We start from the raw sequence: 17,353 nt of genomic DNA, 5'->3' as shown, positions 1-17,353 counted from the left end.
ACTTCATTTTGAAAATCCATTATTAAATAGAATTTCTACCCTTCTGAGACGAAACAAGGGGCTTTTTTTTTTTTTTTGGTACAATCATCACTTTTACAGGTATTGAGGCGCTTATTTATTTTCCGAAAGCGAGCTGCTGTCAGGGTAAACCATCGCACGTCTTCTTTGTTCATGAATAGGTAATTTCAATTCCAGCCAGCATTAAAAGATACCGGAAGGAAGGTGAGAAATCAAGGTTTGCCTACCTCATCATAAGTGTAGCGATAGTCGGCCTTCTTTGATTTGAGATCCCACAGGACCACGATCCCGGACTCGAATCCAATTATCAGCTGAGAGAGGAAACAGCAGTCCAGGAGACAGGTGGAGATGACAGACGGAGGGTGAAGATATTAAAGGGGGGAAAGTGTGTGTGTGTGGGGGGGGGGGGGGGGGGGGTGATGCATTTGACATTCATGTGCCATGTAATATAGGCTTAGGTAAGAATGTCGCCTACACAAGGGACAACAACATCATCTTTATATGAAGAAAACGAGTTACCTAGAGGGATATGCCGTCCCTTCTCAGAAATAATTGAATTTAATTATTTACTATTCATTAATTATATCATTCACAAAGGATGAACCAAAAATGTCCAACAAAACTCAACTCAAATTTCCAAGGACGTCCATTTTCTCCGTTTCAAAAAAGAAAATGTGATTTATATTTTTCTAAACTGTTAAGCCCTAATAGTCGGGATGGCGTCGTGACATCACCAATCAATTCCGCACAATTGACCAAGTCCTTCGCACTCAATTATGATGTCTATCGCTAGTCAGCTGAACCTAGCTAAGCGACGCAGAAGAAAAATGACTCTCAAGACTAAGCCACAATTAGTGTTTTGTCTAGTGGAATAATGGGATGCGTTTTCATTTAATTGATGCGCTTCCAAGTCGTGCTGATGAAATCTGTGAATCACCCAACACAAGACCAGCATCTGGGATTAAACGTTTAAAAGCCTCAACTTTATCCTCGAGAATGATATCAAACATTTAACTCCAGTCAACCTTTCAGTGGATGGGAAGAAAATACAGAAGCTCAAATCTTGACTGCTTTTGATTAAATGAATGCAAAATTTTGCCTTTCCATTATTTCTCAAGGGGAAAAACCCCAATTTGAAATGTATTATCGCTACCATTTCAATCTCTGAGGTGCTAAGTGGGATTTAATAGTGTCCTTTACCTTTCCCTCATCCATGGGGTTGTCACTGATGTGGACGACTGGTCCAGGGTGAGCCTTGGATGACCTTCGGGGAGACACAAGAGAGAAATAAGTAGTGAGCGACAAACGTCTCCATCTGGTAATTGACTCGGGTCCCTTAACACTGGAGCGGCTGAGGTCAAAGCAGGCGAGGGTGCGTCTGAAAATCCACAGAGGAAATGTGCTGGTGAAGCCCGAGCTGTCAATCAGCCTCTCGGACTGTTCAAACTTGTGATGGATGTTTCTGTGAAGATGTTACCATTGGAACATCAGAGAAAGAAAAAAAAACACTCCTCTGTTTGTACTTCACCCTGCAGCCCAGACAGACTTTTTTTCGTACAAGCCAACTAAACCTGCCCCCCCTTCGGATGCCACAATGACGGATGAGGGTCACGAGAGAAGGTCAGTGACTACTAAAAGTCTAACACGTTGGCCAAGTGCCGCATGGCCTGGGCAAGGATACTCTTTGGAAATAAACAGTCGGGACACTTTGTGCAAGAGGATAAAGAGAGAGTATTGTCATTTACGGCCGTATGAATCTGACACTCATGAGGTCAATGGATGAACTTTGTTTTGAAAAACGGATGCTGAGAAAACATTTAAGAGGGAGTATTCTTGTGATCGTACTTTTGATACGCCACAATTAAAGCTCGCGCTAGGCGTGTCTGTTGAATGCCCCACTCAACCGTCAGTGAAATACCCGACTACAATCTGAAAAATAGTTCACATAATAGGGTTCACATAATTACATATTTGAACCGTAAAAATAAACCCTCTTAAATCCACTTTAATCCTCCACGGCTAAAATATATCCCACTGGGTTGTCACAACGAGGCGCTCTAAAGGGGCAACCAAAATGAAATCTCTAGTTCACAAGCTGGATGTCAAGATTTTATTCCACAATTGCCCCTCCTGGCTCTTCTACCTTTCTCACCATGACATACTCACAGCTGACAATGAGGCACTCTCAAGTGGACACGCCAGTGGTCAATCCAAAGGCGAGATGTTTTTTCGGGGTGTAGGCTAGCTAGCTAGCTAGCTGCTGTGTCGTAATGGCGGCAGATAATGTGAGAAATGGCACTCAAAATTTGATATTGTGAGAATCGGTATAAAAGAGCAGAAGTCACCCATCAAGTGACAGTTATAGCACCGGTTTTTGTCACTTTTTAGACTTCCACGTCACGACACAAGCATCAGCATTGATAATAAGAGCACTGGAATCTTTGAAATGAAGGACCACAAGTGGAAAGCGTTCACAGTTGTGTATGAGACGCAAGCATCATTCAGCGGCAGCTATATTTAGGCTGATGGTGCCGGATGATTGGAGGCTTATTATTACTGAAGCTGTGGCTGCCGCTTTCTTTCTTTTTTTTTTTTTTTGCTTCATCTTGTCTCAATTCGCCGCCTTCTCACACACGTGCTGCATACACACACATACACACGCAGCCCAGCAATTAACGCACTTCTTAACACCCACTTTGTGAAACACACACCCATAACAATCAATTAGCCTCTCGGTGAATTACAAATGCAATTCGTTGGCCTGTGCAGTGTGGTTTATTTTCTCTTGTTCTAAGGGTTTCGATGTTCTTAGTTTTAACGTCACGGGGTTTCACAGATGAAATCCCTTTTGGTACAGTGATTTGTTTGAATAAATAATTATGTTTCATGTATTCTGGATTGAGTGCCTCTTTTTATTGTACCGTATGTACAGTAGCTGTGAAGCACTTTGTATTGTGCTCTGCGAAAATGCAAGAAATGCTTGACCAACGTAGTAGCCAAACACTGCATTTGTCAATCTTTCATGCCAGAACAATGCCGAAAATGAATTAACTCCAGAAATGAGCTTTATGTACCGTAATATTAAATCACACACGAGGTGACATGAGGCCACAAACTGCACATGAAACAACCATGTCGCAAACAAGCTGTCGTCGTTGGGGGTTTTTGATGTCATCGGCCCGGCAGTTACTGCAGATGTTCACCACGTCACTGTGTGGCTTTTCCTTAAACGGAAAACGTGCTTTTTTAACATACAACTGCCATATCTGGAGTCAACAGAGCCCTAGAAATGATAAAGGAGGGGGAAAAAATTCCATTGAATGTTAGCCACAATGTAGATGCACACAAATTGCTCATTTGTGGGCAAAAAATATTGATGTGAATGGGCATTCAAATAAACATGAGTGAACGGACCGATGTGTGCAATTTGTGTCCAAAATGCCAGGCACTGCAATATTACATCACCTGTCCGTGTGATTGAAAAGAACATTATAGCAAGAGCAATGTCGTTAATCTGCACCCGCTTCAGGTTGGTGAGTGTGAGCGCGGTCGAAAATGAAAAAGGAAAGAGGAGCTGGAGCCCCAAGCCAAGGCGCTCATGTGCAATGTGTGTCATGCTACGCTCTGAATGTTTTTGCCACTCCTGGCCCACTTCTGTGCCCGCTGACCATCATCTTGAATCAAGTCCACAAACACACACAGGCAAATACTTTAAGACTGCAGCAATGTGAGCGTACACAAGAGTCAAGAGTCTCATTGCCTCAAGCCAAAGCTGAACAATGCTACCCAGAGCCCTTCTGGATGGCTTTGTGCTGCTCTAACTAATAAAACAGTCAGACAGATAAAGATGAGTTTAAAGATGAGCTATTTAAAGTGACCCAATACGCAACAGTAATATTAGTAATTCCTTGTAGAAGATAAAGAATATATGCCTATGAGTACTGTCACCCTGTCTGTCTGTATGTATTGCTTTGTTAAAATAACCATTCCTTTAAGTGTTGTTACACCGCCACAAAGATGCTATTCATTAGCCTGTCTATGATGTTCTCCATTATGTGTTAGCATTGAGCTAGCAGACTTAAAGGCAAAGGTATGTGTTTGTTTTCAATATTCCTTTTTTTCACATGCAGTTTGACAATATTTGCTCACCAGGAGTTCACTGCCACCATCCTAGGCTCGTACCATGTCTGGAATTTTTTGGGTGAGTCATGCAACTTTTAAACTCATCTTCTTTTGTCGGTGGACTTCCAACAAGTGTCGGCCCGGCTATAGCCCTGAGTACATTCTAATGTAATCGTAATGACGCATGCATATTGAACACCATTCCTGCCGTTAAAAAGCAATTTGTCAGAGAGAAGTCAAAGTTACTGCGTGTCCAGCAGCCCTTATCGCCCCTTTCTATCTCATTATTCGTATCTATCTTCGACCACTCCCCCCATAACGGCAAAAGCTCTTATCACCGCAAGCCCGCACCCTCCTCTATCCGTCCTCTCCTGCGTACATGTCCTACCTCTCCTAAAACCACAACCCCACCGCCCACCAACATACCCCCACCCCCCTCCCCTGTGCTTCCCTGCTCAACTCACGCCTCGTCTCATCTCCCCCGCAGCTCAGACGTCTGCGTATAGCGTACAGTGATCTTGGCGGACACCTGTTCCAAACCTCCTCTGCTAGTCCCTCGCGGTGCACATGCACTCGCTCTCGCAAACGCAGACACGCGCGCACAGGAGGTGGGAATCTGCGAAGCAAAACGCTCCGGTGAATAATTTAAGCCTCTACAGCTAGGAAATAAAATGGAGCCTGTCAAGCTGACAGATTCATTGAAGGCGCTATAGGAAACATTTGGCTACCTACCAGTGAGAGTCTTTATATATATATATATATATATATATATATATATATACAGCAACCTCCCTGAACAGAACCCAGTTACCAAAACAGTGGCAGACATACAGGAAAGAGTCTCAGATATGAAGAACTGGACAGCACCAGGCCCGGACATGGTCCACACCTACTGGCTAAAGAAACTCACAGCACTCCATGAGCGCCTAGCAGCACAAATGAACCAGCTGCTGAGGGATGGGACTCACCCAGGATGGCTAACCGAAGGGCGAACGATCCTGATCATGAAGGATCCCTCAAAGGGTGCAGTCCCATCCAACTATCGGCCAATAACCTGTCTCTCCACAACATGGAAGCTCATGTCAGGCATCATTGCGGCTAAGATAAGTGGACACATGGATCAATACATGAGCGAAGCACAGAAGGGCATTGGTAGAGATACCAGAGGAGCCAAACATCAGCTCCTGGTTGACAGAACAGTCGCACAAGACTGCAGGTCCCGACGTACCAACCTGTGCACAGCCTGGATTGATTACAAGAAAGCCTATGACTCGATGCCACATACATGGATCACTGAATGCTTGGAGTTGTATAAGGTGAACAGGACCCTAAGAGCCTTCGTTGCGAACTCGATGAGGATGTGGAAAACCACACTTGAAGCCAATGGCAAGCCACTTACCCAAGTGTCCATCAAATGTGGCATATACCAAGGTGATGCACTCTCCCCACTGCTGTTCTGCATAGGACTGAACCCCCTAAGCCAAGTAATCACCAAGACAGGCTATGGATACCGCCTCAGAAATGGAGCTACGATCAGTCACCTCCTCTACATGGATGACATAAAGCTGTATGCTAAGAGCGAAAGGGACATAGACTCCCTGATCCACACAACCAGGATCTACAGCAGCGACATCGGGATGTCATTCGGGCTTGAGAAATGTAGTTGGATGGTGACTAAGAGAGGAAAGGTAGTCCGCACTGAAGGGGTCTCACTCCCTGAAGGAACAATAGCAGACATTGAGGACAGCTACAAGTACCTCGGTATACCACAAGCCAATGGCAACCTCGAACTGGCAACAAGGAAAGCGGCTACGGCCAAATACCTCCAGCGAGTGAGGCAAGTCCTAAGAAGCCAGCTCAATGGCAAGAATAAGACCCGGGCAATAAACAGCTATGCCCTGCCAGTGATCAGATACCCTGCAGGAATAATAAGGTGGCCAAAGGAAGAGATTCAGACCACGGACGTTAAGACCCGAAAGCTCCTAACCATGCATGGAGAGTCCCATCCCATATCCAGCACCCTGAGACTGTACGCAAGCCGAAAGGAAGGAGGCCATGGACTAGTGAGTGTGAGAGCCACTGTCCAGGATGAAACATCCAAGCTCCATGAATACATCAAGGAGAAGGCTCCAACGGATGACGTACTCAGAGAATGTCTCAGACAATGGGGAACAGAAGATGAGGCGATGGAAGAGGGACCATCATGGGAGGACAAGCCCCTACACGGGATGTACCACCGGACCATAACTGAAGTGGCCGATCTCAAGAAGTCCTATCAGTGGCTAGAGAGGGCTGGCCTGAAGGACAGCACAGAGGCACTCATCCTGGCTGCTCAGGAGCAGGCCCTGAGCACCAGAGCCATTGAGGCCCAGATATACCACACCAGACAAGACCCAAGGTGTAGGTTGTGCAAAGAGGCACCTGAGACAATCCAACACATAACTGCAGGGTGTAAGATGCTGGCAGGGAAAGCCTACATGGAACGCCATAACCAGGTGGCTGGCATAGTCTACCGAAACATCTGTGCGGAGTATGAACTGGAAACCCCAAGGTCAAAATGGGAAACACCTCCGAAGGTGGTGGGGAATGACAGAGCGAAGATCCTGTGGGACTTCCAGATCCAGACTGACAAGATGGTAATGGCGAACCAACCAGATATCGTGATCATAGATAAAGGGCAGAGGAAAGCCGTTGTAGTGGATGTAGCGGTCCCAAGTGATGGAAACATCAGAAAGAAGGAACACGAGAAACTCGAGAAATACCAAGGGCTCAGAGAGGAGCTGGAGAGAGCCTGGAAGGTAAAGGTGACAGTCGTGCCTGTGGTGGTCGGAGCACTCGGGGCAGTGACCCCCAAACTAGATGAGTGGTTGCAACAGATCCCGGGAACAACATCGGACATCTCAGTCCAGAAATGTGCGGTGCTGGGAACAGCAAGGATACTGCGCAGAACCCTCAAGCTTCCTGGCCTCTGGTAGAGGACCCGAGCTGAATGAGGGACGGACACCACCCGAGGGGGGGTGAGACGAGGAATTTTAAAATTTATATATATATATTTTTTGCTGATCTAAAATTCCATTTCAACAATAATAACGTCTCGAAAATGTAAAATAGTGAATACGCAGCATCCCTGGTAGCACTTAGATGAGTCGATAGGCCACGGTGGCAATATGACTTTGTCTACTATTGAGTTCACGTATTGATCCGTACTTAGGCCGAATACTGTGCCGGTGTTTCTGCACTGCTAAAACACCGGCACTCCCCCAAAAAGTTTGTGATGTATTTATTATTATTTTTTTTTTAATAAACAAAAATTGAACTCGATAATATTGGACGCCCCCTTCATAAAAAACACAATCACAGCCTTATGAAATGCAATATTAAGAACGATACAGTTTGTGCAACATGATTAATTGATGACTCCTTCCATTGTGTAGAACTTGGGCACCGAGGCGGCAGTGAAGTGATGCAGTAACCTGCAGTCCAGTTAGTTGCTTTTCACAGAGGATAAAGAATATATACCTGGGAATATTTCTACATTTGTGTATTCATGTGTTGCTGCACTAAATGCCAAATATCCATTGCCTGAAGCATGCCGACACCGCCACATGGATGCTATTTGTTAGCCCATCTTTGATGTGAATGGACAAATGACATTATCTGTGTATGCGAATGCCAGACCGTTATTTTACAGAGTGTATTTGTAAATGGGCAAATAGAGGTTTGCAGTGCATGTGTATGTGAATGGTAAGACCGATGTTTACTGGTCGGATGTGTACGGATTACGTGCGACTACAACTGGCCAGACAGGCTAGCGGACGTAGCTAACACTCACAGTTCAATGGCTTTGTTCCACATGATGACGTAGCCTGAGAGCATGAACGACTCCACGTTGACGATGTGGATGTTTCCCCGTTCGGTGCCGATGTACAGCCACTTACTCTGGAAAGGCAGGTGGCAGAAGGTTATCCTGCCAAAGGAAAAACACACAAAAAGTGTTACGGGACAAAAAGACGGACAATGCTGATAAATCACGCCGAACACCGCAAAGATTCTTTGCCAGCCATCGGTTTCGAGTCTCCTCCCAGACTGGGAGCGTAATGAGAGGCTACTAACCCTTCTGTCCTCATCAACTGTGGTGATCCATTCATCTTCTCATCCCTTTTTCATCATTTTGCTCTTTCATCCATCTTCCCGTTACACCTCCAGACCGTCCCAGGAATAATAATGTGCGACCTTGCTCATCTGGCTCCCATAATATTTCAGGGTTGATGTTTTTTGTATCTCCGGCTCTAGTCTCAGAGTATTGTAAAGACAAAAGCAGCCCGTGGGAATGTTTATTTGTAAATTCTTTGAAAAAGGTAGTATTTACCTTACCCATGGTAGTGTTAAAGTTTAAAAATGGTTGAATAATTGATGCCCATTGTACGTGGATCGGAAAAATATCACAAATTAGATGACTTGACTGTCGTTCCTTCCTTCTAACAGAGAACATTAGCATTTTCTTTCTTGATTTATGGGGATGGGAGCATCCATGAATGCTCTGGTTTCCTGTTTTCACACCAGTGCTGTCAATCCATCCATTGTTTGGAGTGGTCAAGACACGCACACACAAGCACAGACACACAAAAAGGCCAGTTGGCAGCTTGCAGGCTCACTGGGAGATGGCAAGCGCCTGCCGCAAACACAACTGTGCCACCACGTCACGTGACAAAGACAGAGGGGAGGGGGGGAGGGGGTTGGCTTATGGCGCGTTAATTGTCATCATTTCTAACGGCTCAGGTTTATTTGATGGATGATCCACCGAGGGCCGGTGCTGCGCATGCCAAGTTAGCGAGTGTGTCAGCAGTTTGGAAGCTTGACCTTAATTGCCGTGAGTTAGAACGGACTGAAAGGCCAACGAGGCAATTGTGTTTTGTAATCAGGCCCAGTGCGAAGGCCTTTTGTAATTATTGTATACACTTGAAACTCAGTTTTTCAAGGTCAGGCAGTTTCACTTAGCAACATGAAATTTCGTAAGCAAGTCTTATCATGAGGAGACCCACAAAAAAAAAAGAAAGTGATTGTGGCATGGCAGACTTCCTGCGTATTTTCAGGCACGGTGCCAGTCTGGGTATCGGTAACCTTAAGGGTAAAGTAGTAGCACAGAAGTTCATGTGGCAAATCCCTAGCCCAGAGGAGCGCCTTAATCCGGAGATGCTGCTGAGCCCAAATCTCCTCGCAGGGGTTTCAGTTCAGAAGAATCTAAAGAGATGACAGATTGTGTACACCCCATGCATAACCTCCCAAGAATGAGAGCAAGAATGAAAATGACGTACTGTACAAGGAAATCAAATATTCTATCGAACTAAGCAGAGCTTGGGAACGTTGTTTAAAGGGGAAACTTTGAAAGTCGCTTCGAGGCCTGAACAGTGCAAGCGTATACGGAAGGGATTGCTTCCGTTTATTCCAGCGCACCTGAAAATATTGCCGCAACATCATCAGAGGCACTTTATAAGGTGGAAACGTTTTGAAATGATTATCGTGGTCTCATTTTTTTTTTTAACCTCACAAAACCTGGCATTTCACCAGGGGTGTGTAGACTTATTATAGACACTCGACAGACAAACAGTGATTCAATGCACGTTCATAGCTATGGCCAAGTCTTCATGAAGCTATCAGGCAAGTTTTGGGATTTTGAGTGGATGCCTGCAAGACCATCTTCCACTGTGAGAGAGGTTTTGTGGAAAAAAACCCAAAAGTCCTCCCAAATGAGAAAAAGCCGGCTTTATCCGTGTGCGCTGACCCTAATGTCCGTCCCTTATTATCGCCCATCATATCAGCCTGCGTCCATGGCGACGTCGACATCTGCAGTGGCTTCCTGCCAGGCCACGGGCTGACTGGAGCATCCTACGCCACAGTGACTCGGCAGGATTTCTTCCTTTCCTCTCGCTCGCATCCCCGACAGCGCAACCCACAGACTGACTCACCGCTGTCTGGCGGAGGCCCAGTCTGTCTCAGCTCCGCCTCCCTTCCCTTCTCGCCTCGTTTCGGTCATCCCAAATGAATGGATGCCCGCGCCGGAGGGCTTTCCGCAACGCTGCGCTCGCCCGTCCCGACTCGAATTTGGATCGCTAGGCGGACAAAGGGAAGCTTCTGTCTGCGGTATATGCAAGTATGGATGCAATAGCACAGTGTGGTCAAGCGTGGAACTGGGGACTAACCCGCAGTAAAGAGTGGCTGTGTTCACGCTCGACGCTAAAGCTAATAGATACCTCAGTTGTTAAAAAAAACTAACTTAAACGGGGATGACAAATAGTTGACATCTGTAAAGCGGTTTTCGCTTTATAGTTCGTTGTTGTTGTGAGGCGTGATTTAATGCTAACAACTGTCGTATTCAAAATGGGAATGTCTCAAGTTTACAGACTCCCCCCCGAAGCAAGACATCTCTCGGCGACGACGTTTACAAAATGTCAGAGGCAGTCAAGCGCCTCCGTACGGACGCAAGCCGCCCCGTAAAGGTCGCCGGCGGCCACCTGTCCATCATGTCATCGCTGCGTCAGATCACCGCTTCTGACACATCACCCGTCCCGCGACTTTTCAGAAGAAGGGATACTAGCGCGTGATCCGATTGGTTCCGATGTCTGACCACGACGACGGTGATTGCAGGAGACTTCCTTGAGGTCCTTTCTTGTCTTGCCCATCCGAAGATTACAATTACATATGGTTTTATATATTTTTTAAATGTTATTTCATCATACCGCATTTTACACATTTAGAGGGTAGAAATGGGACACGAGGATGGGTCAACACATCATTGTCGTATTGTCTGTGCTGGCAGACAGTTGAGGTGTAATGGAAAAATAAGGAGTCAGGTATCCATGCTACAGACGACGTTAACCGTATCGGATGATCTCAGTAGCTCAACCGGTAGTGAGGGGGTGGGGGGCGGAGGTCATTTTCACTCGTCTACCCTTCTGTCACCTCTCTCTGCTGAACTTGAGTGAGTGCAGGATAGCCGGTCTTTTTTGCCTCAGGTTCCACAGGTGCACTGTGTCGTCAGCCAGGGCGCTCACCAGCGCCCCCTGTCATAAAAAAAAAAAAGAAGAAAGAAAATCAACAATTGTCCCTGGGTGTGAATGGTTGTTCGTCTCTGTGTGCCCTGCGATTGGCTGGCAACCGATTCAGGGTGTCCCCCGCCTACTGCCCGAAGACAGCTGGGATAGGCTCCAGCACCCCCCGCGACCCTAGTGAGGATCAAGCGGTTCGGAAAATGGATGGATGGATGTATTGTGATGATATGCACACACAAAGTCAGAAAACATCTTGCGCACAAACATGAGTCAGTTGGCGCTCTCCCGGTTAGCCGTGATGTATATAAAAGTAGGTGTGTAGGAGGCACTAAAAATCATTTCCATCTTTCTCCCGGAGGGGTTCGATTGGGCTGCTGAGTCACAGTCACACACACAGTGTGTGAGTAGGGGAAAGAAGAAGAACTGAAACACTAATCACGCTCACAAGGGCTGCACTCGGTTGCGCCGAAATCTTTGTCATGCCTAATTAGTGCACATGGCAAAAGGGTAGGCCATTAAACAATCGCACTGAAATGAAAACATCATTCAGCGCATCACATTGTACGAATTGGGGATGACTTTTAACATAAGCTTGAGAGCAGGATTTTTTTTTTTTGGCACATATAGTACACAAGAAAAAGTCTCAACAGGAATATATTAACGGATAGAAACGGATGACATGAGAGATTAGTCAGGATAGTGGTTATTTAAAATCAATCGCAATCAAGCTTTGTTGAAATCATATCGCAGATGAAGAACATTTTTGGGGCACGAGCTCTGACATCTCTGTGGACTGTTTTGCATTCAGGTGATACTGAAGGCTTCAAGTGCTTTGGTGATAAGCTCAAGTTTGTCACGAAGAAAAGTTTCGTGTTGCCTGGAGCGCCGAAACAGAAAAAAAAAGTGTGATTAAATGATGTCTTGGCTCGAAATATTACATTCTGGAAAAGACTGCTTCTCAACTTTTTCAAATGTACAGTGGACGGTGACAGCTGTAGAAATTTCTGGTGATAAATCTGTCTAATAACACTTAGGAAGGGTTGATGAAATACTGCTTCGTGTTTTTATAGCTTTCGAACTATCATAAATAAAATTAACAACTTTTTCCACTCAGGGAAATTTCACTTCCTTTTGTCAACAGGTATATTTTATAGTAGAATTTAGCCAATGACAGATTCCAGACTCAAAGCCTATCGAGAATATTGATACAGTCAATCAATGGAAGATCTCAGCATATGTGGTATTAAAGATTTAAGGGCAGTGGAATGTTGTTCCCAATACACTTTAACCATTGAAATTTGTTCAAGCCTCCCACATTAAAAAAACAACTTTTTAAAAAAGAATACTACCACTCTGTAATATACTAGATGGGAAATAATTAAATGGAATACAAAGCATAAAGCAGTTTGTGCATCATTATTCAATGCTGCAATTCATTTCCGTGTGCTGTTCCTTCCTTGTGCTCACTTTGGCCACAAGGAGGCAGTATAATACCGTACAGTCATGCAGACACAAAGAATAGACTTTTTCTACTGCTACTAAGTTGCTGTGATTTTGATCTTTTTTTTTCATTGAGGATAAAGAATATATGCCTGTGAGCTTTGTTTACATTGTCTGTCTGCTTGTATTGCTCCACCATTTGTGCTTGAAGAATTAAAGCGCCATGACAGCAATGCAGTTAGCATGGCGTTTTCCATCACATGCTCGCATTTAAGCAAGTCGGTCTTAAGTCAGGCGACTCATGTCAAATGCCATCTCGATATTGCAGATTTTCACCAATCTTGTGTGGGTGTGAAACATATACCCTGCGATAATGTACCGCTAAAAGCATGTCGCTAGCCATGACGTCCGCTAACCAGAGGCCGAACAACATGATGTTCGTTTAAATAATAGCGTAATAACGCAGTTTGTTTCCTACCTCATTGATGAGAAACTGAAGCTGGATGACGGCTGCGCCACTCTCATGTTGGCAGTAACACTCCACGCCAGGACGACCGAACCTGGAGGATTTACGGTCAAGGAAATGGTGGCAATGCATTTGGAAAAAGTGTTTTTTTTGTGTGTGTGTGTGCGTGCGCTTAGGCGGCTGAGTTTGCACTGAGGCAAAGCATCTGTGCAAGAAATGGCAGCCGTAGGACAGGAGACTCGGCATTTGAAGGTCATCTGCGGCGTGTTGCCCCTGAACCGAAGATCTGTCGCTTAAAAAAAATGGACATGACATATTCAAAAAGAGCATATTCACTACTAGCGCTTTCTTAAAATGCTACAATGTACGACATGCTTGTTAAAGTCAATACAGACCACACGGTTGGGGGTGTTTAAGGTAATGAAATAAACACAATTACCAGTGGAAGTTGAACTATGCAGCTGAGGGAAAAGTCATAGCGGCAAAAAAAAGAAGAGCGCACGGAGAATAATTAGAAGCTCTTCGAAGGTGTTTCGGGTGAGCTGGCTGATTATATTCCTTCATTCACTCCCTGGATTCAGTAAAGGGAGGCCATTTGTCATAGCTGGGAACAGGGGAGGGGGGGGGGGGGGCAAATACGGGGATATGCCCAGCAGATGACAGCCCCGCTCATCATAATGTGTAGGTCTAAGTGTGTTGGCATGCGCGTGTGTGCTTTAGCGACGCATCAAAATATTGGCTCGCATATGGATTGTAATGCGCTACATTAACTATATGGACCACCGCTGCAGCCGCTTATTAATATTTCAAGCATCGTCAATGCCGCTTCTCTTCGCTCTCACCGGACATATTATTAGGCACACCTGCACGATGTCATACAGTTCATCTATCGGATTTTGAGCAAGAGGCGGCGAACACCCTGGATTGGTCGGCGGCCAATCGCAAAGGCCCTTGCAAACAAGACAATTGTAGCCACTTACCAAAACCTAATGACAAGTATGATGCATACGTGTTGCCTGATAAGAAGTATGAATCCATCGCTGCATCGTTTGTTGCTTTAACTACATTCGAATAGATGTACATATAAAAACGACTTTCCTTTGTGCTCCCAATCAATGGGCAGGGGGAAGAAAGTCACACAATTTGTAGAGACATGCTTGTCGTTGGAAAACATTCAGCGAAAAAAAAAAGAAAAAGGAGGACAAGAGTCGCTGTTTAAATTAACATTTTAAAAAGGGCCAAAAAAGCACCCAAAAGTCTAATCAGGTTTTGCTCTCCTGTAGAGCCAGACTTTGCTTTCAGGCTATAGACAGACGCTCATGTCACTTATTCAGTAGTCATGTCCATAATGATTCCTGGTGGAGGTGTATTATGACCAACTCAATTGGGGGTAGGGGGGTCAACAGTAAAAACTCCTGCTCAATTCTGCAATAACATCGATTTTAGACACAAATAAGCAATAAACAGCCAAAATACGGTAATAATGTAAAAAAACGGGAGCAGTGACATTTTATTTTCATCAACCCAACCACTTTTGGTCTCCAGAAATTCATCTCAGAGATTAAGTCTTTTTTTTTTTTTTTGCTGACTTACCAAGATGTAATGAGCACTGTAAATCACTTGGCAAATGCCACATGCTCTGGTTTAATCAGTGATACTAAGGACAGAAAGAGTTTCCGCGCCACAAAGACAATCGGTAGGCTCCCCGACTAGCGGAGACCTTTTCAAACCGATTTGAGATAAGACCACGACATTCTGCAATGACATTTTTTGTCAGTAAGTACAGTGTAAGCAACTACCGTTTTCTTATCCGAAAACCGAGCCCGCCAACCAAACTGATGACATACTCTGTCGAAACCAAGTTTCCAATCTGTATGATTCAGATTGAACTGGATACAACTGTTTCAAATGGAAGAGATTTTTTTTTTTTTTGCACTAATCATAGGTGTTGACTTGTTTTTCAACTGGCATAACCCTGGATAATATTTCATTTGTGGTTTATTTAACGTCGTTAGCTCATATAACTCATTCAGTACAAGCCAATTCTAGTCTGAAAAGACGTTTAAAAACGTCTTTGGGAGTGAATGAGTTAATAAAAGCTCCCACACTGCGAGCTGAAACAAATTGTAACGACTCCCCAGAGTTCGACAAGCATTCCAGAATTAACTGTACTCTATTATTTTGGGTTTGGGGTGTTGCGTCCCATCGCAATTTAACGCACAGTTCAGTCAGTCAGAACGATTCATCTTTTATTTTACACGCTTTCTGTCCCATGTGAGGATGACATGATTTTATGCTCGAAGAGTTCGGCTCGGAATAAAAATAGCAAAAAAAAAAAAAACGATTAAAAATAGAAAGCAGTCCCATCGTGTCCCGATGGATATCAAAGTGAAACAATGGCAAATAAAGAATGCGTGTCAGCTTCGGTCTAAAAATAAAACCTGAGGAAGATTTTACGCGAAGCAATTTTTAAAAGCGTGACCGAGTGCGCCTCTGGTTGCATCCACGCGGGACAAGGACCGGACGGCTACACGTGTCACACTTGCTGACAGGAGCGGTTTCTCATCTCTCTCTATCCCAGTCGCTGCAGGAAGCCTCCTCGCTGCCGCTAAACAGTGGACAGGCGAGATCGCGGGTAGCCGAGGCAGCGAGCAGACGGAGAAAACAACACCCCAAAAAAAATTTTTTTTTTTAAATTGGGTCATCTTCACATCTCGTCACGTGCCGTGAAATTCTCCAAAGCTGTTGCGGAAGATTTGTTGTCTTTTTGTCAAACCGCAAGGAAGCCTCATGAGATCCGGGCAATGATTTGGCCACTTGATGCTTGTTTGATGTCTTGTTACGCTCACTTTTTTTCCTTGACCGATTAAAAAGCACGCTCGGTTGGGTTTTAACTCGGCTATTTCATTTCTTAGCCTTCGAAAAGTCATCATATGTAGCTTTTATGTGGGCCCTTTTTTTTCCCCCTTCGGTAAGTGAAATCATGCCACACTTGACCGCTGACCATTCATTTGTCTTCAAAAAGTCAGAATTTGATTGGTGTCAGTGCTGTCATTACCTGCACTTTTTGAATCCCGGAGTGGAAATTATGTGCCTGCGGTTTTTCACTCTGGCAATTCAAGGCTCTTCCCATTCTTTGCCTTCAAAAATTCAACAATTAAAGAAAAAAGAATTACAGGCAGAACATTTTGACCTTATTTCGCCCTTTAGTATTTGTTTAACTTGAGAATATATACTGTATATTTTTTATTTCTTTTTACTGGGGTTGAAGTTTTTGAATGATATGATCTCTGTCTTATGTTAAATGTGTTACTGTGGCGATCGCGGCGGATTTTAAAAGAGCTTAATGTCAGCCGCTTCAGTCTCCCGGCTGTTTAATTGGTCGGCCCCCAATAAGCATCGATAACGGAATCGTCATTTTTTTTCAATTCCCCGGAAACAAGCGATAGCGAAAGGGGTGCGAAACAGGGGAAGCGGGTGGCTCGAGAGAATCCAAGAAATAAGAGAGGGAGAAAGAGCAAGCCCGGAAGCTGCTATGACGGTGGCACCAAAATGACGTCAAAGCGAACCACTCATGCATCAGCCTGCCGGCGTTGGGGGATGGGGGGGTGGGGTGGGGGTGGTGGCTGCTGAACCCGGAGACACAGACTGGACTCGAAGACAATAGCGAGGCAAAAGAAATACAGGAAAGACAGATGGAAAAAAAAAGACTAAGATGGGATTTAATGCAGAGCACAAAGCAGACATCCTCCTCCATCTTGACCTCATCCCCCCCACCTCCCCCGAACACATACTGATGCCCTGCAGATGTTGACAAGCCTGCTGAGGGAGTCTCATCGCATTCCTCCGGGCAGCCTCAAGATCCAACACAGAACCGCAGAGCACACTCAAAAGCAGGATAGCGTTGAGCTTCATCCTTGCAAGGTAGCTTTTTCTCTGTTGAACCCTCTCTGGGCAAATGACATCAACAGAGGGTTGATGTTGAAATGCAATCTGGTATTTTGATCTCGTCGCTTAAATCGCCAGCCACGGCAAGATTATTTTAAGAATCTTGCCAGGTTGATGATTTCCCAAAGTCTTCACTTTTATTGACAGGAAGTTTGAACAGAGGAAGCCGTCGAGAGGCTCGAAGAATACACTTTTACGAACATTTGAAGGCCAAACTGCCAGAAAAATGTGTAACGTGAGGGATAGTTTTAGATTGCAGTATTTTTTTTGCACAGGATGGAGTTGCTACAATGGTGAATTTAGCATCCGG

At 44.9% G+C, this 17,353-nt stretch overlaps 1 protein-coding gene across 4 annotated transcripts in view; it reads right to left on the bottom strand.

The window, feature by feature from the left end:
- LOC147185693 (syntaxin-binding protein 5-like) overlaps positions 1 to 17,353 on the bottom strand; it is a 55,335-nt gene that overhangs the window by 19,631 nt on the left and 18,351 nt on the right. For all 4 annotated transcript variants that reach the window (XR_015099455.1, XM_086104412.1, XM_086104411.1 and 1 more), the window contains exons 4-8: positions 13,108 to 13,189; positions 11,101 to 11,201; positions 7,973 to 8,107; positions 1,219 to 1,282; positions 246 to 329 (exon numbers count right to left, since the gene is read on the bottom strand). Coding sequence is in view for 3 of the 4 variants with exons in the window: in XM_086104412.1 (XP_085960538.1) it covers positions 246 to 329; positions 1,219 to 1,282; positions 7,973 to 8,107; positions 11,101 to 11,201; positions 13,108 to 13,189 (466 nt within the window). In the remaining variant the exon portion in view is untranslated. The remainder of the gene's footprint in view (positions 1 to 245; positions 330 to 1,218; positions 1,283 to 7,972; positions 8,108 to 11,100; positions 11,202 to 13,107; positions 13,190 to 17,353) is intronic.

This window comes from Hippocampus guttulatus, chromosome 23 (genome assembly GCF_054856545.1).
Source record: "Hippocampus guttulatus isolate MCC_2025c chromosome 23, RoL_Hgut_1.0, whole genome shotgun sequence".
Classification (NCBI taxonomy): Eukaryota; Metazoa; Chordata; class Actinopteri; order Syngnathiformes; family Syngnathidae; genus Hippocampus; species Hippocampus guttulatus.
This window is presented reverse-complemented; position numbering and strand designations above follow the sequence as displayed.